General features: G+C 46.7%; 2 protein-coding genes across 5 annotated transcripts in view; one reads left to right on the top strand and one right to left on the bottom strand.

Moving 5' to 3' along the window:
- Nucleotides 1-13,463, top strand: part of SLC25A26 (solute carrier family 25 member 26) — an 85,530-nt gene extending 72,067 nt beyond the window's left edge. For all 4 annotated transcript variants that reach the window (XM_066558353.1, XM_066558352.1, XM_066558351.1 and 1 more), the window contains 3 exons: nucleotides 3,855-3,919; nucleotides 5,271-5,344; nucleotides 9,682-13,463. In XM_066558353.1, the coding sequence (XP_066414450.1) occupies nucleotides 3,855-3,919; nucleotides 5,271-5,344; nucleotides 9,682-9,778 (236 nt within the window). In that variant the 3' untranslated portion in view covers nucleotides 9,779-13,463. The remainder of the gene's footprint in view (nucleotides 1-3,854; nucleotides 3,920-5,270; nucleotides 5,345-9,681) is intronic.
- The window catches only part of LRIG1 (leucine rich repeats and immunoglobulin like domains 1), a 94,068-nt gene continuing 79,219 nt past the window's right edge, over nucleotides 12,108-26,956 (bottom strand). Inside the window, 8 exon segments of the mRNA XM_066558350.1 lie at nucleotides 12,108-16,240; nucleotides 16,460-16,732; nucleotides 17,814-17,960; nucleotides 18,550-18,672; nucleotides 19,922-20,341; nucleotides 22,038-22,319; nucleotides 24,068-24,388; nucleotides 26,317-26,480. Coding sequence (XP_066414447.1) covers nucleotides 16,008-16,240; nucleotides 16,460-16,732; nucleotides 17,814-17,960; nucleotides 18,550-18,672; nucleotides 19,922-20,341; nucleotides 22,038-22,319; nucleotides 24,068-24,388; nucleotides 26,317-26,480 — 1,963 coding nt within the window. The 3' untranslated portion in view covers nucleotides 12,108-16,007.

Raw genomic sequence — 26,956 nt, 5'->3', positions numbered from 1 at the left:
GGGTGAAAGTGAAAAACCCCTGTTTATTAACAAAAAACAAAGTCCTGGGTGACCTCCAGGTGTCAGTACAGAAATTAATAATGAAGAAAGCCAATAATACAGTTTGACCTGAATAGTTTTTCTTTTCCTAAGATGGGCTAATCCCAACAAGGAACAAATTCCTGTCTCTTGAAATGAGCTTGACCTACAGATCAGGGGTGGTATGGCAGAAGAGAGAGCAGAGGTCTGGCCATATGACAGGAACTCAGACTCAGGAAGAAGCCCTGTAATGGCCAGAAGGATTCCCTGAACCCTGCAGAAAAGGTGAGGAGAAGTTAAAATGGTACAGAAAAGCAAGATGCCAAAACTGAAGGAGAATTTGTCTTTCTCCCTTCATAGGTTTTATTTGAGGATTGTGTCTAAGTACCTGGAAACATTTTCCTGTAGCAGCAAATTCTACAGGCTGTGAGAACCTAGGGTTATGTATTGTTCCCAGGTGAAGTATTTCCCTCACTTCTGATGCTTTTATTTGTGTATGACAGCTAAAATGGTAAAAAAACGCCAGCAGCAACCTAGGGGAATATTTTAAGTCTTCAATTCTTTTTATTCTTATTGCCAAGTAAAGGTAAATCATGCTCTGCAGATGTCTGTCACCAGCACTTCCATCAAGGACTGGTCACTGGGAAAGTGTGAGTAGCAGGGGGATTTTCTGTTTAACACCCTGCCTTGGTAAAGTGTGAATATACAGTGACCATTGTAACTTCTTGGGAGATGGGTGATGAATTTTCCACTACTTCATGAAGGTTTATTTTCCCAATAGAGGAATTTGCTCTGCTAGAAGTATTAATGAGCCAAGAGCCTTCTCTCATGTGAAAATCCATCTTTAAGCCTGCTTGCTGAGCCCAAGTCATCCCCAGCTCTGTCTAGGGCAAGGGAGAGAGGAGCCTTGAGTTGGTGAGTGAGCCTGGACACAGACTGCCTGCAAAGGTGCCTTTTTCTCCATCAGCTCTGCAGGGAAACCAGGGTGATTTGGGACTGGGAGACTCCATGTGTCTCAGCCTTTCTTGTCCATGTGAAACTCTGATGCTTTTCCTGGTTGCTGATTAGTGGAGCAGTCTCCAGCCTCATGTGGCAGCTCTTGGTGAGTTCAGTGACAGCAGGAACTGAATGATTATTAAATATTTAAGTGTTTTAAAGATCTGTTGGGCCCTATTGTGGATTAGTGCAGTGCACAGCTTTCCTATTTTCAATGAATAGACTGGCTTTAACAGTTTATGTCTGTTGTATCAATCTGGTGATTAGAAGCTTTATTCTCTTCCTGGATACCTGTGTACTAAGTTTAAGAGGTCAATCTAAAATTATCTTGGACATTTAGAGTTAAGGCTGGAGAACATTCTTTTTGTCAGACTCTCTGCCTTCAATAAAGAGCAGTCCTCAACAAATGCTAGCTTTAATCTCATGTTTTTGTCAAGCATATACAAACTTGCTTTTAATTTAGCCGCTATCCTGCTGCTTGTTGTGCTTATGAAGCATTTTATTGTTGCTGTTGCCATTCTGAACTGATTGGTAAATCTGTACCAAATACTTCCCAGTGATGGAAAAAGAAACATTGAAATGTTAATAACGAAAGAGTAGGGAAGATCCAGATGTCAACTGGGGAAAAAATGAAAACCAATCAGCCTTGATTAAACTTTTCAGATAAGAATTTGGGAACATCGTGTCAGGATAAATTGTGTTTGTTCTAACTATTTTATCAGCCAAGACTGAAGCTGCTGCCAATAAGAAACTCTCAGGAGTAAATGCATAAAAAAAGTTACAGGGATCTGATAAGGGACATAAGTTAGTCTTACTAAAGTGTTGCCATCAGAGCTGGGTGATGCTTTGAGATTTTTTTGCTTGACACAGGCCTGACAGCCATGTGGTTCACTGTTTAATTTTAGCTTGGTCTGTGGGCAAAGGAAGGGCTTCTACATCCAGACTTGTAAAGCCACTATTTTCCATGGAGATTATTTTTACCATTCTAAAAATACATTGCTGACATGAGTACCAAAGTTTCTATCCGGACCATTCTCAAAGCCTTTCGGTCACTTACGCAAAAACTGGCTCACAATAAAAAGATTTTCTGACCTTAAAGAAGGTCCAAGAATGGACTGGAATTTGGTTTAACTTGCTCATACTTTCTGCTTTGACTTCTTGCATACAGCCCATTTTTCTGCTTTTTAGTGAGGTATCACTGCTAGAAAGCTTCCGGCAGAGGGAACCACGTGGGCCAACCCGACGGGAGTGGAAGCTGCTCCTAACGCCAGGCATTTGGGGCTGCTCACTAACTCCACTTTCCTGCTATTCTGGTTTGAGATCCAGGGGGCTGCACATGTGCCTTACTGCATCTCCTGAACTGTCCCGGGACATTCCTTAATTAACTGTAAGAAGTCAAGTAGGGTGCCAGCTGGCCCAGCCTGTTCTGTCATAAAACAGGGGTTTAATATGTTCAAGTTAAGGTGGTTGAGAAAGAGAGATGCAGGTAAAAACACAAGCCAGCAGGGTAATTTTTTTTTTTCATTACTTTAAAGATTTTAGAAGAAATGCTTTTTTCCCTTCTCCCATCCCAAGAAAAGAGAGATCAATTTTTCTACATTCCATAAAACTTGGAACAGAAAATAGATTATTTTTAGCTTATTCCCTGGGCACTGTGTAGGCTTCAGTCTTTGGAGTCACTTTGTTCCTGGCTGCAGCAGATACAGGATTTATACAAGCTCCAGAGAAAAGAAAAAATTAGGAGCAAGAAAGATTTCAGAACAAATCTCTTGCTCTCTTTTCTCCCCCCTTTCTTCCCATTTCATTCTTCACTTACTGCTGCTCCTGCATTTTAGAAGTTTCCTTCACTTTGGCTCTTCCTCAGCATGAATTAATCTTGAAATATTTTGAACAGATGAGGGAAAGATTAGAATTGATTTTAGGATGGGGAAATAAGAGAAAGGAATAAAATCCTGGGAGGAAAAGCAGCAGAGCTGGTCCCTAGATAGCACAAGAGGCCAGACTGCAGTAACAGGGTTAAAATACAGAGCCAGACACACACGTTTGGGGGCGAGACATGCAGATGGATAAGCTGAAGATTTCTGGCTGTCAGGAGGAAAGCCACAGCTGAGCTGGCTGGGGCAAGTGACAGTAATGAGCTCCAAGGGTGAAGTTTGGGAGAGAGTAGAGAATAAAAATGCCCCTGAGGGTAAGATGGCACTTGTGACAGCAGACTTCTGACAATTTCCTGAGACCCTTGTGCAGCCTCACATTGTTGTTATCCAAAGTGGAGGTGATTTAATCTGCTGGAGATGAGCTCCATCCCAAACAATGACTTGTGTTTTTTCCTTGGAACAGTCCCAGATCCAGTCTGTGTGTATCTAGTGAGTAGCCCAAGCATATGTGTTTCAGATACAGAGCATGATTCTGTCTTTCCAGCATTTAAATGGTCAGACTTTAATTCTCTAGGCAGAACACAGTGTGGCTGGTTTATTTTCCCATCTCTGCAAATGAGCAAGCAGTTTTTTTCTTTCCAAACTCGCTGTAGATGTTGGAGGTGGAATCTGTTATCCTTACAACCTTCCTATGTTCATGTATGCACAGAGCACAGAACAAAAAGACAGTAATGTCCCTGGGGGTGTTTGGGTTTACAGTTTAGCAGCAGAGGGCTGTTTTCTAAAATCAATACACGGTAACAAAAGGTCTGTGTCCAGACCTTGGACAGACGTACCTGTGAGGGAACGTGCTGTAGGCATTAATAACAGAGCAGTGTTGACCACAGCCCTGGGAATTATAGGCAGTGTGGCATTCATATTCACACAACAATGTCTCACTTGTGCTTGGTGGTTTAATTTTCTCAGGTGGGTTTGCAGCTGCAGTCACCACACCGCTCGACGTAGCAAAGACAAGAATTATGTTGGCAAAGGTAAGGGGGAGGGAAGGAGGCCACCAGACAGGCCAGGGAATGGCCTGGCCATGCCAGGGTTTCTGTAGGGTCCTTACAGAATGAAATCCAGCACCTATTAATAATCATTTCTGCTCCTGTCCTAGAAGGCAGGAGTAGATGTGAACAGGCACTGCATGCAGAACTAATGAAATTGTTGTGTTCCTTTCCTTGAATGCTTCTCTGGTCCCTTCCCAAGGGAGCTGTCTGAAACAGACCTGGGCTTGTGCTCAGCTTCCAGACTCTCATGCAGTGTCTTTAGAAGAAAAGCCTTGCAGAGTCAGAGTTAACTCAATGTTAAACTGCCCATCAGGGATTTATTCTGCTGTTTTGATATGTCTGTATGTATTTTCTGAGGAGGACTTGGATTTTCTGTTGTAAAATGTTAAACTATAGAGATTGTGATGGCCAACATCAGCCAACCTGGGCAGAAGGAAGATTGCTTGTAAGATCAGTAAGTTTAATAAGTTTAGAAATTGCTGGTGAGTCTGGTGTTCCCATCGTCATCTCACTGACCCAGGGCAGAGCTGAGAGCCACCAAGCTAAGAGCAGGTGGATGTTCCTAAAGCCTTTCCCAGCCCTAAAAAGAGCTGCTGTGTTGGTGAAGGATGGGCATTCTGGAGTTTCTCTGGGTGTTTTTTACCCTGTTGCTCACATCTCTCAATTTGGGGTGTTTCTTGTTGCCAAAGTGCTCCTCCCCAGCTGAGTCCCATCTGCTGTGTTATCTGTCATTGCTGGGCTGTGTCTGCTAAAGCTTTTTGTCTTTGGATAATGTTGGTGATAAACCTGTACAAACTGGGTTTCTTTTACCTCTGCCCCTCTCCTGAGCAACCAGGGAAAGAAATGAGTGTGCTTTGAGACCCTTTTGTTTCTGTCAGTCATTTCACATTAACTAGGCATCACATGGAATTTAAGGGTCTCTAGTCCTGCTGTTTGTCAAGACAATTTTCACATGCAATACACTACTCTGAGTTTTTTTGTTCCTTTAAATCTGAAGGAGCAGCAAAGTCACTTGGTGCTTTGAGAGTGTTTTTATTAAGGTCCTACTGCAGTGTCAGCTGCTGGATGTAGAGCTGAGTGTAGTGCAGAAGGGACTGGCTGCCCAGTTCTGAACTGACCAGCTCTGGGACCTTGATTGTTTTGTTCTTCTGTGCCTCTGCTTCACTTTCCACCCTTTTTTTCATTCCTGGAGATGAGGAGCTTTTGCCTGTGCCTGGGGTAAGGAGGTTATGGGGATGTCTGTAATTCCTGTCCTGTAGCACTAACCAGGGGCAGGAGCTCAGTAAATAAATAACCTCTGCCAACATTTCCAATCTCTCTCTCTGTGGTGCAGGCTGGTTCCAGCAATGCCAGGGGGAATGTTCTGGCTGCCCTTGGTGGCATCTGGAGGACACAAGGCCTGTCAGGGTAAGGACGTGCTGCACCTCAGGGGTTGTGTTGTCTGTGTGGTTTAGGGGGTGTGAGAGGATGGGGTGGGATCTGTTTCTGTTTAAATACTGGCAATGCAGAAAAGCCTTTTGATTGCTGCACACCTGGGCAGGGAGCAGCAGTGGGGTAGCCAAGAACAAATCCCTCAGGGAGGTTGAGTGTCTTCACCTTAGCCCTGGCTGGGGGCAGTGTCCAGGGAAGAGTACAGAAAAGGGGCTTTGTTGGGAGTGTATCCAACCTCTGAGCCCAGCTCCAGTGCCAGAGGTGAGGGTGGCTTTGTGTTAATAACCCATGATGGACTCCTCCCTATGAACATTTGTGATTTGTGTCCATTTAAATTCAGACACATCTCATTGCAGTCTCAGCAGTTCCATTTGAGGGGTGTCAATCCCCTCTCCTGAGGTGCCAGGGAAGGTCACCATAAGGACAAGCCCATTATGGACAGGTTTTCCTCCTCCTGGCAATTTCTTGCAGATTTGAAAGCACCAGCAAGGTCCCCTCTGTTCAATTCCCCATTTCTGTTGTGAAGCACAATGTGAGCAGGCAAGGCCAGTGTGGTGCCAGCAGTGGGACAAGCTGAAGCAGAGGGAGGAGCTGTGAGCTTTGAATCTCCCCTTAGGTCTGGCCTTTAGCTCATGCCCCCAGATTCTGGCAGCGTGGAACCCACTGCAAAAGTGCAAATTTCCTGAGCCAGGCTTGAGTACAAAGAGAGGTCTGAGCAGCCTCAGAGCAGCTCTGCAGGGCTTTCCTGCTGTAACCAGAGTGTAGAAATGTTCTGGGCTTTCCTCTGACCAGCTGTGGAAGTCTGAGGTGATGTCCATCCCATCTCTCAAGTGCCTCACTTTGTCCAGTCCTGAGACAGAGAATTGCTCTCCTGCCCTTGGAGCAGTGTGGGAGCACAGAGTCTTCTGCTGGTGTTTCTGGAAGATTCTGAGATGTCAAAATTATTACTGATTTTTACTGACTCTGCTCCACTTACACCACCTTGTCCCCTTTGAGTGTGTGTCTTATACCAGTAGTTGGCCTCTGAAAGTGAATTTATCTCCTAACTTCTCCAGTCTGTGAGGTTCAGCCTGTGCTGCCTTCAGTAGGGCTTGTGTCTCCCCTGCCTTTGGCCTGGAAGAGAAACAGAGGGATTTTTGGAAGGTTTGGGCTTTTCCCTGTGGTTTTCCCTAGATTTTTAGCCCTTTCACTTTTTCAGGTCACTGTCCTAACCTTTGTTGGCCAGAGCACTGTGCACAACACAGCTTTGCAGGGGACAGCTTTCTCTGAACATCTGATCTCTGCCTGCCCAGCTAATAAAAGTTCAACCCTCTTTCTACACATGTGGGAAATAATTCAAAACAAATTGCAGGAAGTTCCTGAGCACTGATTCCAGGAAGGCATCCAGCTGTGCCCCCCAGCAGCACTCAGGGATGGGCTGTCTCAGGTTTGCCTCTGGGAGGAGACAAGGTGACGTGGCAGGGGATGAGTTTTGGGTCCTGCAGGGCTTGGTGGGCTCTTAGGGCATGTTTGGAAAGGGACTGGGAGAAGTGAGGCCATGTCTGCTGCTAGTGGAAGCTCTAAAGGGTGTGAAGAAACATGGATTATACTAAGGAAATTCCCCCCACCCCCCAGCCACCAGCAGAAAGTAAAAATGTGTGTTTGTGTTCTTTCCAGGGTGCTTCAGCAGTGCCCTTTCCTAAACAACCCAGAATTAAACTCTGCCCAAAGATAGCACCAGTGGACTAGGACCAAAGGGAGCACAATTCAGTTGAAATCAAAACAATGAGAGATCTGGAGAAAAAGTAACGTGCAAAGGAGGCCAAGCTGCATCAGCTGCGAGGAAAAGGAAGAAAGTCTTGGGAAAAATAAACGCAGAGGCTGCCATGCCTGCTGCCAATTATAAATCTATTAATCAAAACCAATAAAAATGTCGGGCTTTTTTGGCCAGTTCCAACATGACATGATTTATGGCTCCTCTAATAAATCTCGTACTTGAAGAGGAGGAATTCTGAGGGCAGAAAGACGCATTGCTTATTGCCACCTTATTAAAACCAGAGCACAGGGCTCGGCTTCCTGGTCTGCACCTAGTAAATGCCTCTGCTCCACGCCAAGAAATTCCACATCCCTTTCTGTCAAGGGAGAGCCAGGACTGGCAAGGGTTAGGATAGGGATGGGGTGAGTGGATCTGTGAACCTCTTTGCTCTTGCCAGAGGAGCGGAGGAATCATTCACAGAAAAGGGGGTTTGCATCTTGGCTGATGGCTTTTCTCACAAGGAGATAGAGGTGTTTGAAAGCCATGGATGAAGCTTCACAATTTATTGGTGAGAAACACAAGGGTTATTGAATGGTGATGCTGCTGAGGTGGCCTGTGTAGAGTGGTGGTGCTGCACCAGGTGTCCTGTTCCTCCCATGAGCTTCCCAGCCAGAGCAGAATTGGCACACGTGAGGTACTGATTTAATTTTGAAATAACAATCCCTCGACATCGTTTGGTTTTATTTGTTGAAGTGTGGGTTATGAATCTGGATTTCAGTGGAAAAATACCAGAAGGGCACATGCCTCAGCAGTAACAGCACATGCACAGAGAAAGCCTCTGTGGCTGAGCAGCCCCTCGAGGAGAGGAGAGCAGGGAGAATTCTCTTTGGGGAGTAGAGAGGGGTCCCATCTCTGGGGGAGATGGCAGCTAAGCAGGGGGGAGAAAGCCTCCAGCACTGGGCTGCAAGTTACACACAGTGCTTTTTTCAGCACTGGCCCCTCTGTGCTGTGTCCAGGCCTTGCACTGCCTTGCCCTGTTTCCCAGGGAAGTGGTAGAATTAAAACATGTGTGACTGTGGTGCTTGGGGACATGGGTTAGTGGTGGGCTTGGTAGTGCTGGGTTTTTTTGGGCTTGTCCTTTCCCAGCCTAAATGATTCAATGATCCAAAGGGTAACTGCAGGGTCCTGTTAGGAGCTGGGGAGTGGCAGAGTGCAGACACAGACCAAATCCAGCTAGAACAGCAGACCTCTGCCCACCAGAGCAGTTTCTGATGGGGCCAGCAGAAATAAACCCAATTTGTCTCATCTGCTGATGGAGGCAGGCGTGGTCCAGCAGGGAGCAGTTTGGATCAGACCTGCCACAGAGCTCTTGGGATTTGGGACCTCCCTGCAGCTGTTGAGCTCTGCCCTCACGCAGAGAGGGAGCCCATGGGGGAGGCATGGCCTGGCAGGTGGGAACAGGAAACTGGGAGAAGCAGGGCCAGGATTCTTGGAAGTGATGGTTGGTAATGGGGGTTGCCAGGGATGCAGCTTCTGGGTAACTCAGTTATGGGCCCCTGTTTGTGTAATAGCTGTGTCTCGAGTGGGCTGTTCTGGAAACAAATGTCTGCCCCTGCTCCCGTAATGAGGCTCCCTAATTCGGCAGGAGAGGGATGCTGTGTGCTGCTCCCTAGGATTTGCCCTATCAGTGCCCTGTCCATACATGCCTTGTACAAATTACTCTGTTTTAAAGCTGTCATTATGGTAATAGGCCCAATTGCTGTCTAGTAAAGCCATAAAATGTTTCCATCTGCCTGTGTGCTCCAGGCTCCTTAGCAGAGCTCATTACTGCCAGAGGTTTCCCTGTGCAGCGGGAGCAGGGAGCTCCTGAGCAGCCAGGTCTCACCAGGAATTACAGCTTGTTCCACTGTGGACACCCCCTCAGCAGTGCTTGGGACAGCCAGGGACAGGATCCCAGTGGAGCTCAGCCATCAGTGGATGGATCTGGAAGGGGGGTGGGATGCCAAATGGAAGCCTGTAATCCTCTGGGAGGAGGCACTGGCCTGTCCTGAAGTTGTTAAACCAACTGTGAGCTTGGATGTGTCAAGCAATTGGCTTTGCACGAGTTTCCTGTTCATTTTGAAGAACTGTGCAGATCAGGCACCTAAAAGGGTGGCAGCTGAAGGTGCCACAGTGGAACATTTCTGCTCCCTCACTGTTGTGTGTTCCTGGGAACGAGGCACTGCAGAGAGCAGGGCTGGCTGTGCAAGGGGCAGCCCTGAGAGGCTGTGGGGGCATTGGGGACAGGATGTTCCCACCTGTGTGCAGCTCTTTGTGGCCATGGGATTGATTGAGTTCCCCATCCCAGTGGTCCACAATGGCCTCTGCCTTGTCCTTCTGCACCTGAGGAGTGTGGAGAGGGGTTACAAACCACAAGCTTTGGGAGTGCTGTGTTAGGGAAGTCCAGACAGATCCCTGCAGTGAGTAGTGGGGTGGGATTTAAGAAACCAGCAAGGGAGAGTTTTCCTTGGCTTTGCTTCCCGAAGCGCCTGCATCCGCTCCCCGCTCATCTCTCAAAGCTCCTTCCCTTTGCCTTCAGCTTGTTCGCAGGTGTTGTCCCACGGATGGCAGCCATCAGCCTGGGAGGCTTCATCTTCCTGGGGACATACGAGAAGACTCGGCAGCTGCTGCTCTGAGCCAGCCCATCCCATCCTGCCGGAGGAGGAGCCGGCTGGAGCGGAGCCTTCCTCCCGCAGCCCTCCCAGCAGCTGTCCCGCAGGCTGAGAGCCACTCTCCCTGCTTGAGAGAAGTAAATCCTCCAATAATCCAGTTTCCCAAACATGAAATTTTCCTGCATGGAAAGTGGGTGAGGTAATTTGGAAGAGTTGTGCCAAAAAAGTAATGTTTGGGGGGTAAACAGCTAATTACGGTGGCTGCAAAAGGCATTATTAGAACTCCTGCAGGGAAAGTGTTTTGGAAAGCTCTGGCTTGGGGGCTGAGTGGGGAGGCTGAAATAAAGCAAGTTTTCATCATTCAGTGGCACCTGCCTCGTAACAGGGAGGGGAAGGGGCTGATAGAGTTACAGCCTGCTGCCCTCCAACAGCACCAAAGGATCCTGGCCTGGGAGAGCTCTTTGTCAAAGACAATCATCCATTTGTTTCTGATTCGAGCTGTATTTGTGGAAGTTTATATTCCTGTTTATACCTACAGGTGCTCAGCAAGCATTCCTGTGTGGGAGCCAGTGCAGCTTTATTAATCACACTCATATTTCTCCAGTAAAAGCACAGGCTTGTATTATTTTACAGCTGTGCTTGTGCAATGACACAGAGCTCTGCCTTCTTTTGGTCTTCATCCCTCAGCTGCTGAAGCTGCAGGAGGATGGAAGTGCTGGGATGGAAACCTGGGAGGGAAGCTGGGAGGGCAAAGCAGGGAGAACATCAGAGTTCTGCTGATGTAGAGGGAGAACAAACGCCAGACCAGGTCAGTGTGCTGACACCAGTGACACCAGTGACACCAGTGACACCAGAGCCCCTGCCCAGAGTGCCTACAGCACAGCCTGGATGTCTTATTATATATAAATATATATAATAAAACATATTAGCAGTATTATATATATATATACTGCTATCCATGACAGAGTAGTAAGACTTTTTAGAGGCCAAAACTTAGAAAATAATTGGCAGACAAGTAAAGCATACAGAACAAAGGACATAATTCTTAAAAAATAATCTTCAATTAAAATGGGGAATTCAGCCAAGTCCTGTATTGGCTGGTTGGTAACACTGCTCATTAGCATGGCTTGGTGTAGCTGTGCTTCCTGCCATTTTGAGGCTGTCTCTTTTATGACATTCTATAAATACATGTATCACATTCAATTTTGGGGGCTGGGGGAGAGGGAGATTTATTACTCTGTCCCAAAAATCTACATCACATTTTCTATTGAAGCTCTTTAAACATGGTGAGGGGGTTAACACTGCAGTTGATGCATTTAATTACTTGAGCTGTAAATAATCATCTTTATATCATTGGGTCCAAATGGTGCATTTTTTTTGTTGTTTTTATTTAATATTGCAGAATCAGTTTTTGTCATCACCTTTTTTTTTTTAAATTAAAATAAAAAACCCCAACCAAAACCCATCCAAAAAATGATTCCCCTTCCTGTGTGCCAGTGGAGCAGCTCTGCACCAAAGGCCAAAGGTACCTGGGAATGGCAGCAGGCAACTGACAGCCCCAGCAGGTGGCCAGGGCTGTTCTGCATGCACCAGTTTGCCTAATATGGATAAAAAGGACATTTTTAGTTTTGGAATTGCAGGGAGAACAAATAGACCAAAAAATGCATGGGTTCCCCTATGACTGTTTGCCTTAAGTTTTAGCAATGTTTTATTTCAAGTTTACCAAAATTTAATGTAGCCCATTACTAGGATAAAGTGGGATAATAAATTTTACACCAGACACCAGCCTCTTAAAACCTCTCTCAGTTTTAAAAAATTTTAACTCCTAGATGTGTTAAGGAACTTTGAATATTCTCAGACAATCTGCTTTATACCCAAAGTGATAATTTCAAGGGGGAATTAATTTCAATTTTTAAAAAATCTACAGAAGCTGAATTAAGATTTTTAGTTAAAGCAGGAATTCAGGCTTATCTCCAAAGCTACCTCTGGAATTTCCACCCAGGGTGGGGTTGGATTTTGGGAACACCAGAGGTGTTCACAACTGCAGCTGGGTCTGGTGCTGTCCTGGCCCTGTTTTTACTTGCACACACACACACACACACACACAGAGCTACCCCTCATCTGTTCTGTTCTCACTGCCAAAATAGGGGGGACTTGCCAGATAGTAAAGCAAGCTGATATATTGGAAATGTATTTCCTACAAGTTCTGTATTGTATTTTTCCATCCAGCCCCAAATTCCACCCCATCCACATGCCAGGCTGTCAGAGCCCCACTATCTCATGGCCCAATTTCAAGAGCAGGTACTTTGGCAGTTAAGCTCCATTTTCATGACAGAAAGACAGGAAAGAGATATAGCAATGGATTAGAATTTTATTTAATTTCCAACTGAAACTCCCAAAAGCTCACTCTCAACAGATCAGCTGTAATATTATAAATGAACCTTTATTAAAGACACTTCAATGCCGTTTGTTAGACACTTCAATATCTTACATGTTTTTCAATGTACAACATTGTACCAAATTCTCTAATAAATAAATAAATTTGTACACAAAAGTAATACTTCCTCTTTCACATTGCCTCTTAGAAGCAGCAAATTCACATATTTAGTGGAAGTCATAACATTAGGCAGTTAACTTTATTCAGAACCATTATTTTCAATGTTAACATGGCAAATATGCTTTTGTATCTGCACTGGTGATGACATTTCTGCCAGCAAAACGAGCCCATTGAATCATTCCCATCTCCCCCATGTCCCTGGTTCCATGAGTTAGTTCTGGAGCACTTTTCCTTTCAGCAAAGGGAAAACTGTGCTCGGTTTATAATTTTCTAACCTCCATTTCCTTTGCTCTGAATAAACTTGGCACTCACTGTAATTCGCCACCTGTCTCAAAGTGCAAACGTGTCAATAGTCAGGGACTGGGACAGACAGGTACTGGCTGAATTATGCCTGGCTTCATCCAGGGGCAGCTGCTGCTCCCCCTGACCCCCAGGTCCTTCCCTTACAGGAGCTGAGGCTGGGCAGGACCAGCTTGTGATAAACCAAGGGGCAGCTTGCAGCCCCTCCCTGAAAGCCCACAGGTGCAGCAGCCCTGGGACAAGTCCCTCAGTGATGGAGCTAAAGTGACCATGAAGTGTTTCTGCCCTTGTCTCTGCTGCTTGTTCTGAACCACAGTCCTGGCAAAGGTGGATTCCCAGACTCGGCCTCACTGGAACTGGCATTTGGGTTGCTCCTAAGGAAAAAAGTAACAACACCCCCTCCCACCCATGATAAACCTGCCCCAAAGTAGTCATCACCAGAGTTAGCAACCTCACGTTAGCAGAACTCAAATCACTAAGAACTGGGAGTCCTCCATCCACAGGTACCAACAAACACCAACAGAAAGCAACCTTCCTATAAATAAAAAGCGTCATTGTGAAGTCAGAAGTGACAAAGATCTGTTTGACTGAGGTGGGCATTTCTTTATATACCCCCCCGTTAATGGATGAACTTAAAAAGACCACATAAAAGCATTTGGGACATTTCCATTTAGAAGTCTGTTCAACCATGAATCCACAGTTTTCCTTATAAAACAAGTGTATTTCTAACTAGCCAGAATTGCTACACAAGGCAGCATAACTCACTTGAAGGGGATGTTTTCATATAGAGTCTGGCTGTTCAACTACAAAGTGTAATATTGTGTTGCAGAAAAAAAAAAAAAAGGTATTGGATGAATTAGTGATACAGCTGTCCCCTCAGGAGTACAGTTCAGTTTTGTTGTCAAAACAGCTCTATGGTTTCAAACCCCCACAGAACAGATGTGGGTTTTGGGTGTGAAAATGCATTACACTGGCACAGGTTATTTATTCTAAGCAGGGCAAGGCTGGATTGCTGCACACACCTCAGACAGGTAGAGCTGGGTCCCTTTGGGAGGGGAAGGGCCTGTGGTGAGGCTGTGGTGCTCAGAGCTGTGCACACATGGCAGGTAAAACCTCTGTGATGACGTGTTTGAGAGGTGCACTGTTGTGAGACCACCCCTGGTTTACTGCACAAGTTATTTATTTTGGTAACAACTTCTTCCCAGTCAAAACAGCCTTTTCCTCTGGTTGTTTTGGGGCTCTACACTGCTGAAGAGCTATTTAGTGCCTCCTGTGTGGTCCACTCTAAAGTCTCACACAGTCACAGTTCAAATACTAATTTTTATGAAGTTTTGAAAAATAATGGAATTCAAGTTCTTCCACCAACAGGAAAATATCAGGTTGCTATGTAATTGCTCGCTGCTTTTTTTCTTTATAAATTTCATTTGACACAATTGAAGATCTCTGTTATTAAATGTGTTAAGTACAATAAATTTCCAAGGGGAAGGAAATTTGTGCTAAGTAATCCAATTGAATCACAGAAAGTCTTGGGTTGGAAGGGTCAGAATCACAGGATTAACTAGGCTGGAAGAGACCTTTGAGATGATCAAGTCCAACCTATGACCTAACACCACCTTATCATCTAAACCATGGCTAAGTGCCAGATCCAGGCTTTTTTTAAACACATCCAGGCACGGTGACTCCACCATCTCCCTGGGCAGCCCATTCCAATGTCCAGTCACTTTCTGTGAGGAATTTTTTCCTAATGCCCAGCCTAAACTTCCCCTGGCACAGCTTAAGGCTGTATCCTCTAATTCTGTCAGTGGCTGCCTGGGAAAAGAGCCCGACCCCCACCTGGCTCCAGCCACATTTCAGGGAGTTGTAGAGAGTGATAAGGTCACCCCTGAGTCTCCTTTTCTCCAGGCTGAGCACCCCCAGCTCCCTCAGGGCTTCCTCACAGGGTTTGTGTTCCCAGCCCCTCTCCAGCCTTGTTGTCCCCTCTGGATGTGCTCAGTGTCCCAAGGTCCTTCCCAAACTGAGGGGCCAGGACTGGACACAGCACCCCAGGTGTGACCCCAGCAGTGCCCAGGGCAGGGGCAGAATGAGCTCCCTGCTCCTGCTGGCCACACCATTCCTGGCACAGACCAGAGCCATTGGCCTCCTTGGCCACCAGGGCACTCTGCTGGCTCATGTCCAGGCAGGTGCCACCGAGTGCCCCCAGGTCTCTTTCTGAACTCTGGGCACTGTCCAGCCACTCTGTGCCAGCCTGTAACACTGCAGGGGTTGTTGTGGCCAAAGTGTAGGACCCAGCACATGGACTTGTTCAATTTTATGTTGTTGGATTTAGCCCATCTATCCAGCCTGTCCTGACCTTAAAGATGACCTTGTTCCAACGCCCTGCCGTGGGCAGGGAGACCTTTCCTTAGTCCAGGTTGCTCAGAGGTGCATCCAGCCTGAACACCTACAGGGATGGGACATCTGCAGCTTCTCTGGCAACCTGTACCTGTGCCTCACCACCCTCACAGGGAAGAATTTCAATTTCTTCTGTATCTAACCTAAATTTCCCCTTTTTCAGTTTGAACTCATTACTCCTTACATTGAGGGCACCAGAAGTGTGTGCAGAACCCCAGGTGGGGCCTCACCTGAGTGGAGCAGAGGAGAACCTGCTGCCCACAATGCTCTGGATGCAGGCCAGGACATGGTTGGATTTCTGGGCTGTGAGCACCCATGGCTAGGGCACGCCCAGCCTCTGACCCACCAACACCCCCAAATCCCTCTCCACAGGGCTGTTCCTGGTCACTTTTCCACCCAACCAGTACCTGGGATTGCCCCAACCCCAGTGTACATGGTGTAAAGGAACTTCCACTGAAAAGAGGACAATCCCTTTGGAACAGTCTGGCTTTTAAAAGTTCTGTTTATGCATTTAAGGCACCAGAATTATTTCTCTCACAAAGTTTAACAGCAACCTGATACTGAAAACAATATTGCCAAAATTGTAAAATTTCACTCAGTTTTCCATGCACTAAAGATTAAAATAGCCTCTGTAAAAGATATATATTTTTTATATATATATATATTTATATATGAAAACTCTTATGTACAATTGTATCAAATACTTTTTCTCTTTACACAATAATCCCTTGCATTTATGTGCTTCATATGCAAGTTGACTTTTGAACACTTCATACTTCTCAGGGAAGTTTTAAACTATGTACAATCAGATGACGCTCGAACAGGAGTTTGTTCCCCATACAAGCTTGTTTCTCATACCTCAGTTGGTTGCCTTTGCCAGGCCATCAGTTCAAGATTCGAGGTAGAAGTAAGTAGCCTATATACTCTGTGCAAAAAAAGAAAAAAAAAATCTTAAAAAAGTAATAGTGTGTTTGTTAATTTGCACGTGGCAGTCAGTCTGTGCTCTCAGTCCAGAGACCTGTTGGGCAGCTTGGGCTCGTGAGTGGAGTCGTGGGGCTGGGCTGTGCTGCTGCTGGGCAGGAGAGCCTGCTCCACGTCTGCTTCCCCCTGCAGATCCAGTAGTGCTGGGGATATTTCAGGAAGCACGTTCAGTTGCTTTAGTGACCCTCCTGCAGGCGAAGCTCTCACCAAATTAAGGTTGTTAAGCTCTGAAGGCTTTGCTGCTGCTTGTGAAGAGCCTGCAAAACCCCAAAGGAGCAGCATGGTTAGGTGACGCTCAGCCCACCAAGCACTCCCACCCTCCATAGCCATGGAGGTCCTTCCCAACCCTAACAATTCTATCCTCTGCCCAAACCAACCCCACCACTGCCATCCCCAGGCTGAGGGGAGCACGTGGGGCTGTGCCACAGCCCTGCTGGTGGCCCTGGGGATCAGAGGCGACCCGAGGAAGGACGTACCGTGCGCGCCCTCCGGCCGTATCCTGTCGTGGTTGCTGGGGTAGAGGGTCCCGTCTGTCTCCACCCTCTTGCCACTGGCAATGCCATTGCAGGGCTGGGCATGAAGAAGGCTGGTGCCTGCACCCCTCTTCCTCTGGTGCTCCCTGCTGCTCAGTGCATTGGGGTGGGTGTTCTCCACAGTCTTTAGGCCCTGGCAGTCCTTGGGGTAGGGGTGGAGGCTCTCGCTGTCCGTGCTGCCGCTGCACTCCGTGCACACCACGGGCAGCCCGTAGCCTTGGGGGAAGAAGGGAAAATCACCAGGGTGAGAGGAGCAGCTGGAAGGGGTCAGCACTGGAGCACACAGATCATGGAAGGAAAGGGCAGTTCTGTGCAGTTCACTGGGGGAATCTCTCACTAAATAACTTCGTGGTCTAACACAGGGCTACTACAGATCCACCATCACTCAAGGTAGTTCCAATTAACAGGTTTAGTTAGTTAGGGATTCATTTTCACTCCAAAGTACTTGTAACTTTTTTTTTTAAATAAACTATGCATTTATTTCCTTTCCCAAACTTTCTAATCAGGGTAGAAGTGCAAAGTGGAACTTTACTGTAGCTGCTTTAAAATACCAAGTTACCTTTCTTATTTTTGTGCTGCTGCTTTACAGGGAGCAGCATCAGCTTGCACTGTTATCTCAAAATATGTTATTACTGGTAGTGGTATGAACAGATGAGCAGGATTCAAAGCAGCAAGGAGTTTCTAAAAGTTGAAAGTTAATTTCCTTAGTGCACTCAACAACTTTCCATTATTAAACTTCACATTAGTTTCTCCTAGAGAGAAAATTTGTTTCATTGGCTGATTTTCTGTGCCTTTTACAATGCAGTGTGAGAACAGAAAGCACATCCTAAAAATAGAAAAGTATGAGTGGAACACCATAGAAATTGGCAAAGAGCAGAGGCAGGTGTAGTGCCCAAAACAACCTTTAAATTCTGAAAACAAATTAAAAAGCTGAGCTTTGAAGTCAACAGCCCTTTTAAAAGAGCATGAAAAAATTTAACACTTTCAGTTCAGAAAGTGCTCTCATAATTTAAGAATATTTCAAATCAAAATTCCCATCAACCAGCTGTGCAGAATGGCAACTGGGAGCTTTACTCTGCCTCTTTCTGATGGTTCCTCAAATTCCAACTATCCAACGTTCAGAGAGAATCAAAGCAAGCAGGAGAAAGTAAATTTTTTGTGCTTGCACCTGAGAATCATTCTGAGCTTTTTTTTTTTCTCTGAACGTAACAATTTTTTGTGTTAATGCTGTCTGACTTGGAGGGTTTTGTGATCTGTACAAACATGAAATGCCTTCCCAGATTAATGGGTTTTGTACCTGTCTTATCTGGAACAAGCATTCCATCAGCCATGTCCTCAGTTTTCCAAGTGTCTTTGTTATAGCTGACACACAGCTTGGGCTGTCTACAACCTACAGCAGGAGCTTCAACATCTGGACACCTTCCAGCATCAGCCTGACACATCCCTGTAACAAACAAACCATCTGGGTAAAGATCACAGCCATCTGCTCAGTTAAATGACTTGTTGGTCTTACTTACACTGGAAAAGGGAGAAAAAATAGAAATGGAGATAAAAGATAATTTTCAGCAAACATTTAACAGAGTAAGTGCTGCACAATCTCACGAGGATCTTTGTTCAGAACTCTTAACTTCTCCTTCCTAATGTGCTGTGTTTAAATAGTGTAAAACCCCAACATTTAATTTCAAAGCCTGAAGGCAGGGACAGGCGATGTTAATGCATTTTCTGGTATGACTGTGGGTAACTCTGCTGCCAAAAACAGAATCCAAAATTAGCAAAAAACCAGTCCAGTCCTTAGGGCCTGACTGAGCAGTTTCTGAGGCAGTCAGCTTGTAGGAACACTTACTCCAGGGAGAGGAGAGCTCTGTGAAGTCAAACACAGATCCCTGCTCCGCATAAATGCAGGAGTAACATTATAAAGATCTCTCAGATAACTCAGAACAAACACAAACACACAGAAGCACCCTGGGCTGAGATTTCTACCTCCCATATCAGGTTCAGAGCCAGCATCACAGAACAATGAAAGCACTGCTCACCATTGCTGTCGATGTGCCCGTTGGGCTGCTGGGTGTCCACTCCAATGGCCACGTCCTGGCGCTCCGACAGAGTCCCCTGGGAGGACAAGTAGCTTGGCACGTCAGGAGGCACTATAGTCTCATCTAGAGCAATGGCAGAAGGGAAAAGTCAGCTCCCAGCAGGATTTTTCAAAGGAAATTCACATTTTCAAGGGGGATTTGGGACCAGATCTAGAAGGGGTTGTTTTCTGTAGATGCACTGGAAACTGAACTGCCTAAATATTCCTTTCCCCTCAGAAGCCCCATTCCTGATTTTTCAAAGCTTAAAGCTGTGGGAGAGAGTGCTGATAAAGGCACTTGGAGTGTTTGCATGTGGCATGGTCAGTACATAGTAGGTGCAGTAGAACTATTTATTCAGAATAAGTAAATCCTTCTCTTTCCTCTGAAATTCAGTCCTTCCTTTGACTCAAGTCGTCTGCCTCCTGAAGTCAGGAGTAAAAGTATTTTGCAGAAAAGGGTGTTTGATTCTCTTAAGCAGGAAATAAGTCTTAAGCCTCTTGGCCTTCTCCATTTTCTATCAGGCAATTTCAGTTTCCCTTGCCACACAAAACCAAGTGAAACTCAATTATATTGGGCACAAAGCTGTGGATTTTGAGGACTAAAAGAAGAAGTTAGAAAAGAATCTCACTAATACATCTGCTAATACACACTAATACACTGCTAATAGGCTGTCCAAGACTTCCTACCTAGCCCATGTATTTAAAAATCCTTTTGTACTCTATCTAAAGCTAAGGAAGGCTGGAAATTCCAAGCAGGCTGGGAAGGTCTTAGGCTGGTTCTTCCATACTTCTGTTTTGTTCAGAGGCTGTGTAAAGAGGGCAGGAGATTTTATTCTCACTGCAACATCTATTTCAGCACCAAATTATCCCCTCTGAGTATCAGGAGAAAGCAATATATGCTAATTCTTCCTCTAAAAAGTAACAGAGACCCACCTCCCCATAGCCAACATGGAAAAAATGGGATTCCAGCTTAAAAGTCTTAATTTTTCAAGTTTTGACTTTGAAGACTTTGAAAATACAGATTTCCAAAATCCAGGACAGGTTCCCAGCATCATGGACATCATCCAGACTGTCTCAAAAGTTATCATTTATGGTCATGGAAAACCAAAGTAGCAAAGCAATGGCCAGAACTACAGCCAAGTGGAAAAGACCTTCCTGAAGAGCAAGCCAAGGGGAGAAATGCAGCTCTGAACGTGCTTCAGCAGCCAGTGAGAGCTGGTTCCAGCCCTGGGAGCCAAGAGAAGCTGCAGTTCCAGGGGACTGTGGAGCTCCCTGCCGAGCCGGCTCGGCCTCGATGGGAAAGGTTAGAGGGGACCTCAGGACACTGCAGCTACCTGTGTTGGTGACACTGTACTCTTCACTCTTCTTCCTGGTCTGGTAGATGATGCAGACCCAGACGAGGGAGGTGAGCACGATGCTGCAGACCACGGCGATGGTGATGATGCCCACGGTGGTGCGGTCCTTGCGGCAGCCCAGCGCCTGCAGGATGCTGACGTGGCTGTGCGCGCGCTCCGTGCCCAGCGTGTTGGACATCTCACACGTGTACTTGCCCGCGTCCTCCAGCACCACGTTCCTGACGATCAGCAGCTGGTTGCCCGAGGTGAAGTGGTGCCTCTCTGTCACCACCAGGGGCTGGTCACCCTTCAGCCAGGTGATGCGGGGCGGGGGGCTCCCCGTGGCTTTGCACTGGAGAGCCACGGTCTCGCCGACGGACACCACGTGATCTTCCAGGGGATGGAGCAAGGATGGTGTCTCTGCGGGAGAACGAGCACAGAAATTGAGTTTTAGGGATGGTGTGTAGGAGAGATGGGGGTAGGACAGTCGGGATGGACGGAGACGAGAGATCTCTGAAGCCAGGGCTTGGAACTTGGGGTTTATTGTAAAGGGCCTGGGTGCAGGGCCCTGCTGGGATTTGGGGTTTATTGCAAAGGGCCTCGGTGCAGGGCCCTGCTGGGAGCTGCCAACCACAGCTCAGAGCAGGCCCAAGAGAAGAGAGGGGGAGAGAGGATGAGAGGGTGAGAGAGTAAAAGGGTAAGAACGTAAGGGAGTAAAAAAGGTAAGAGAGTGAGGTTCCCATTACAATACAATAAATCTTCTTCTGTGTTGAATATTCTTATTCTCACTAACCAATCTACTAAATATACAAATCCTATAGCATTTACATACAGCCTATAAGAATAATTACATTACCATACTGTGTTACATTTTAAACCCTATAAACTACTCTTTGGACCCCTTCTGCTAAGTTAGCAGGGTCTGCTCTGACCCTTGGACCTGTCTGCAGGCAGAGGGTATTAATTCATCAAAAGGGGATTACCTTCAGCCAGCCACACCACTGTTTTCCAGTTGTTCAGTAACTAAGGTATCTCAAAGCTTGCTCTCATTTCAATCTCGCTTATAGTTTCTATATTCTCAAAATCTTTTGCCAGACAATCATATTTATAAGGCTTTCCTGTTTCACCTTCCCCAATAATGGTGTAACAACTGTCCCTAAAATCCCTGTCAGATTTAACAGCACTGAAAGTTCCTCGTGTTCCTGCAGACACAGCAAGGCACGAGCAGGCACGTGCTCAGGAATATAGCAGACACAACACACCACAACAGATCTAACAACCACAGCCAAGGTTTCACTTCCCACAACCAACTGGTGTTAAGTTTTCCCAACAAGAAACTTCTGAGGACATATGCCAACAGCTGAAAAGTGAAGTATTTCACAGAGCAAGAGAGATGAAGTGCAATTTCCTTTTGAAGTCATTTTCCCAGACAGGAAATAGGCTGGTTGGAGAGGCTTCCTCAGCACAAGAGGAGATGCAACTTACAGCTCCTTCTCTTACTTAACAGGTATTTTTCATTAGTGAACTACAGTGTAAAAGAATGAAACAAGACTAAGCAGACCATTTGACTCTGTCTCTCTTTTATCTGCAACTGGTAAAGGGCTTAATGGCCATCCCTCCCTGTTCCCACTTGCACTTGGCCTTCTGGGGCACTGGTGATGCCTTTTTGGGACTACCTAAAAACAGAGGCCAGACAAAATTAAGGGAATAAAAGCAGTTATATTTATTGAAGGGCCTCTTCAGGTTCATTTAGGGCAGATGAAAGCACCCCCAGGGACTCCACCCAAAAACGGATGATGAGTCATGGGTTTTTACACTTTTATAAGATTAGTCCATTTGCATATTGGTGGTTAATCTTCCAATTACAGCTTCAGGTAATGAAGTCATTTACCCTAAGTTTGCTCTCCCCCAACTGACTTTTGATTCCATCTCTCAGGGCAGGGAGACAGTGATGTGTCCTTGATTCCTGGGCCTAGAGAGGAACTGCTTTGTCTGACCAAAATGGAAGAACAGCACCTAACACTCTATATGCACTTTAGAGCCATACACTACAGAACTGCAGGATTACAACCACATGACACAATTACAAACACACGAAAGCCAAAAGGCGTCTCACCCAGCACGGTGAGGGTGGCGTTGGCCAGCACGGAGCCCGCCGAGTTCTGAGCCGTGCAGCTGTAGACGCCCATGTCCTCCACCTTGACGTCGGTGATGAAGAAGACGTCGTCGTCGGGCATGACGTGCATGCGGCGCTCGCGGGCCGCGGGGAAGTCGGTGCCGCCGTCCTTCTGCCAGGCGATCTGCGGCGCGGGGTGGCCCTCGGCCGCGCACTCCAGCCGCGCCGTCGTGCCCGTCCGGCTCGTGATGTCGTGGGGGGTTTTGATAAACGATGGCAGCACTGATGGAAGAAAAGCAAGGAAAGGGTGTGAGTGATTTTCTGGGGAAATATCGTTGTCTGGGCGGTTCTGTTTTCCTTCCCACAGAGGGATTAAGGTGGCCCTCGGCCGCGCGCTCCCGCCGCGCCCGTCCGGCTCGCGATGTCGTGGGGAGTTTTGATAAATGATGGCAGCACTGATAGAGGGAAAGTAAGAAAAAAGTGTGAGTGGTTCTGTGGGGAAATAATGTCTTCTGGGCAGTTCTGCTTTCCTTCACACAGAGGGATTAAGGTGGCCCTCGGCCGCGCACTGTGACCCTGTTCGCAGGGGTCCGAGGATGAGGGAAGAGATGAGGATCTGACTCCATGTTTCAGAAGGCTTGATTTATTATTTTATGATATATATTATGTTAAAACTATACTAAAAGAATAGAAGAAAAGATTTAATCACAAGGTAAGCTAAGAACAGAAAAAGAAGAAGAAGGATAACAAAAGCTTGCGTCTCGGACAGAGAGTCTGAGCCAGCTGACTGTGATTGGCCATTAATTAGAAACAACTAACATGGGCCATCAAAGATCTACCTGTTGCATTCTACAACAGCAGATAATCATTGTTTACATTTTGTTCCTGAGGGTTCTCAGGAGAAAAATTTCTAAAGAAAGGATTTTTCAGAAAATATCACAGCTACAGCGCACTCCAGCCGTGCCATCGTGCCCGTCCAGCTTTTGATGTGGGGGGTTTTGATAAACGATGGCAGCACTGAGAAAGGGAAAGCAAGAAAAGGGCCTGAGTGATTCTGTGGGGAAACATCGTCGTCTGGGTGGTTCTGCTTTCCTTCCCACAGAGGGATCAAGGTGACAGTCACCCACAGGCAGGAGGATGGCTCTGAGCTGCTGGGGACTGACCCCGTGTTTCTACAGAACACACCTGTCTGCAGAATCCATGACACCCCCAACTCAGATCATTACAGCTCACTTTCTTCTGTGAAGAAAATTAAAATGAATCAAAGCTAATTTTCTTCTGTGAAAACAATCTGTTATCTCTCCCACAGAGACCTTCCAACTGCTACATCCCCCTTCTTTGCACCCCTTTGTATTTTCATTTTCATTGGGCAAAGAATCTACCTGAGCAGCCAAAGAGCAGCAGCTCAAGCTGCTAAGAACATGCATGCTGAAGTGCTTGGCTGGATGGCAGCCAACACAAAAGGGTGTGTGCTCCTCACAGGGCATTTCCCAGCATCCACTGAGATACAAACAGCTGCTGTGCAGAGGTTAAGAGCTTGCCATCAGGAACAGACCCTCAGGAGCAAGGAATTGTGTGGCATTCCCATTCTCTGGAAAAATCCCTTCACCCAGGATTTTTCTCCTGGGAAAGCCTCAGAGAAAAGGGAAACAATTATTATCTCATTTGCTTCTCCTGTGTTTTGCTAATGTGGAATGTGTTTGGAGATTGTTTACCCATGGGTGATTGTTTCACTGGATTCGGGTGTGAATTGTTTTGAGTCAATGGCCAATCAGTGCCAAGACTGGAGAGAGTCACGAGTTTTCATTATTATCTTTTTAGCATTGTTTAAGTATCCTTTCTGCATTCTTTAGTATAGTTTAGTATAGCATTCTTTGATATATTATAGCATCATAAAATAATAAGAACATGGAGTCAGGTTCATCCTTCCTCCCTTCATCGGGGCACCCCGCAAACACAACAGAATTGTACCACGATTCAGCAGGAGCTCAGGCTAAGGAGAAGAAGAGGAGGAGTCAGCTACCACTCACCATTCACAGTGAGCCTGGCCTTGTTGGAGTAGGTGGAGCCGAAGTGGTTGGTGATGACGCACTGGTAGCGGCCCTCGTGCGCGAAGGTGACGTGCCGCAGGTGCAGGATGGTGGTGCACTCCATCACCTCCCCGTCCTTGGCGCGCACGTGCGCGAAGTTCTCGATCTCGGCGTTGTGCAGCATCTCGTTGTCCTTCTTCCAGGCAAACACCATGGGGGAGCTGCTGCTGCTGGCAGCCAGGCAGGTGAAGCGGATGTCCTTGCCCAGGACAGCCACCGTGGTCTCGGGCTGGATGATGATCTGGGGCTTGGGGAAATCGTCTGGGAGGAAAGAGCAGCAATGAAGAGTCAGTGCTGGGCTCTGAGGGGAGGCTGGAGCAAGCCAAGAGGTGAAATGAGAAATAAGCAGTGTTCTGTAGAGCAGGTGTGCCACACACAGCTCCACTGAGTTGTTGGTTTACATGGGACTGTTGTTCCTCTGGTTCCTTCAGTGGGCTGAGGTGGTCACTGAGTGACCTCAGACACCTACAAGACACCCAGCTCCTTCACCAAGTGAATCTGAGAAAGATACTATGGTCTGAAGAAGATATTCAGACCATATTCAGGTTGTCCTTCTCTGTACAATCCATGCATGAAGAGCACAACTGAACTTTAGACCTCACCGCCAGACCTGTATTGGCATGAAGTAGGAGGGGAGAGGACATTTAAAGGGCTGCAAGTGTCCCCCTCCAGGGAAAATCGCTCACAAGAGGTTTTAGTGAGGTGGGGATTGGTCTCTTCTCCCAGGCAATGGCCTCAAGTTGTGCCAGGAGAGGTTTAGATTAGCTAATAGGAAACCTTTCTTCCCCAAAAAGGCTGTCAGGCACCAGAACAGGCTGCTCAGGGACCAGGGAGGTGGTGGAGTCACCATCTCTGGAGGTATTTAAATCATGTGTCAATGTGGCACTCAGGGCCCTGGTTTAGTGGTGTGTTTGGCTGCAGTAAGTTAATGGTAAGTAAGTTAAAGTTAAAAGATCTTAGAGGTCTTTTCCAGCCTAAAGGACTCCATGACTCTCAAAGCAGAAGCAGCTGTATTTGCCTGTCACCCGACCAGGGTGGAAAGCTCTGCACACTCTCTCTCTGCCCTGAAGACTGTTGGTTTTAGCAAGGATCCAAGCAGATTCATTTATTAGGTTTCTACAAATGGTGTAATTTAATATTTGACTAAGGTTTAATTAAACAGCCAGGCCTCTGGAACCAGGACTACTAGTGCCTGGAGGACTTGGCAGGCACTGGGAAGCAAAGCTGCTTTTGCTTTGTGATGTTGCTGTGGGGATGGAGCTTTCAGGATCTCTTCTTCCAGATGAGCACAGCAAGGCTCCCTCCCAGCCTGCTCAGACAGGGGCCACCTAGGCAGAGAGTGTCACTGGGGGATCAGGAGGGACACTGGAACAAAGCTTCTGCTCCCTGTTCAGTGCAAGTCATGCATTCAGCTCAGTTAAATGCTGTTTGCAAAAGCTCATTTTTCCTTCCAACAGCCATGTGCAGCTCCACCCAGGATCCTCACTGGTTGGCTCCACTGCACAGGGTTTGGCTCCCAAACCAAGCCTTTCTTTTCCCCAAAACCTGGATGCCTGAGCAGCACTGATTTGGCCTCTTCTGATGATTTAAATTTCTTTTTCTTTATGAGAAAAGTAGTAGATGTTTATGTGTGCTGGTATTAAGTAAAGCTGCTTTGAAACCATAGCTCAGGTGCAGAGTGAGCTGCAGTATTTGGGTGGGCCTTACTGGTCCCAAAGAAGCAGCTGTGATGGAGGGATTCTCCTCTGGGGTTTGTTTTTAACTCTTTGTTGTCTCCAAGAGGGAGAAAAGATGGGTGAAGAACACAAATCCAAAAAAGGAGCTCAGAACACTGCAGAAGGAAAAAAATTACAGCTGCAGGCTTGATACTATCAAACAGAGAGGACTAGGGAAGTGTCTGTGCAGCCCCATCTGGAAGTGGAACAGGCCTTAGTCCCTTTTGATTTAATACTCAGGGAGCCCTGCAAGGAATACTCTGGATGCAAGCAATCCACTGTGTGGTTTTAGTGGGAAATAAATTGTAGCCAATGACAAATTTTTTAAATGCAGGCTTGGGCTTCCTTTGATCCCACTGAATAACAAAACAAAACAGAAACCCTCTCATAATAACATGCTGGTACTCAAAGAAAATGTTTCCCAAGTGACTCCTACCCTTCACACAACCTCAAAACACGCAGGCAAGAACTTACCACACACAAAACTCTCTGGCTGGATGGCAAAAATGCTCTTGCTCTTCAGTGACTCAGGATGGGCACAGGTGGCCACCACAAAGGACTGCAGCTCCTTCTCCACCAGCCACTGGGGCAGCCACTTCAGCTGGCAGTCACAGAGGAAGCTGTCACTGTTAATGTGGCTGCAGGGAAACAAAACCAACACCAGCCTGCTGTGAGTCCTGCACGGAGAGAAGGCTGGGAAACTCACAGCCCTTTCATGTTAAACACGTTCCTCCTGCCCCCCCCAGCATGGGTGGAAGGAAGAAAAAGGACTGCAGGGATGTCCTTGAGGCACTGAAGGTGTTACAGGCACGACACACTTAGAGAAACCCCCTCCTGTACTGCAGTGACACTCTGCAGCTCCTTGTCATTATTAACCAGCCCCCAGAGTGATCCCCAGGAACAGACAAGACACATCAATGAGCTCCTGCTCTGCCCCTCTGGGGTTTGAGCCCCTGGTGGGGACCAAACTCAGCATTTAGCTGATGACCAGAGAGAAAGGGGACACCCAGCTCCCACTGAAAGGCTCTGAGTTCCCTCCATGGCAGAGCAGAAAGCAGAGAGACCCTGCCTTCCATAAGGTGACCCTGGAGTTGTGTTTACTGATTAAAAGAAG

This window comes from Molothrus aeneus, chromosome 12, assembly GCF_037042795.1.
Source record: "Molothrus aeneus isolate 106 chromosome 12, BPBGC_Maene_1.0, whole genome shotgun sequence".
NCBI lineage: Eukaryota > Metazoa > Chordata > Aves > Passeriformes > Icteridae > Molothrus > Molothrus aeneus.
This window is presented reverse-complemented; position numbering and strand designations above follow the sequence as displayed.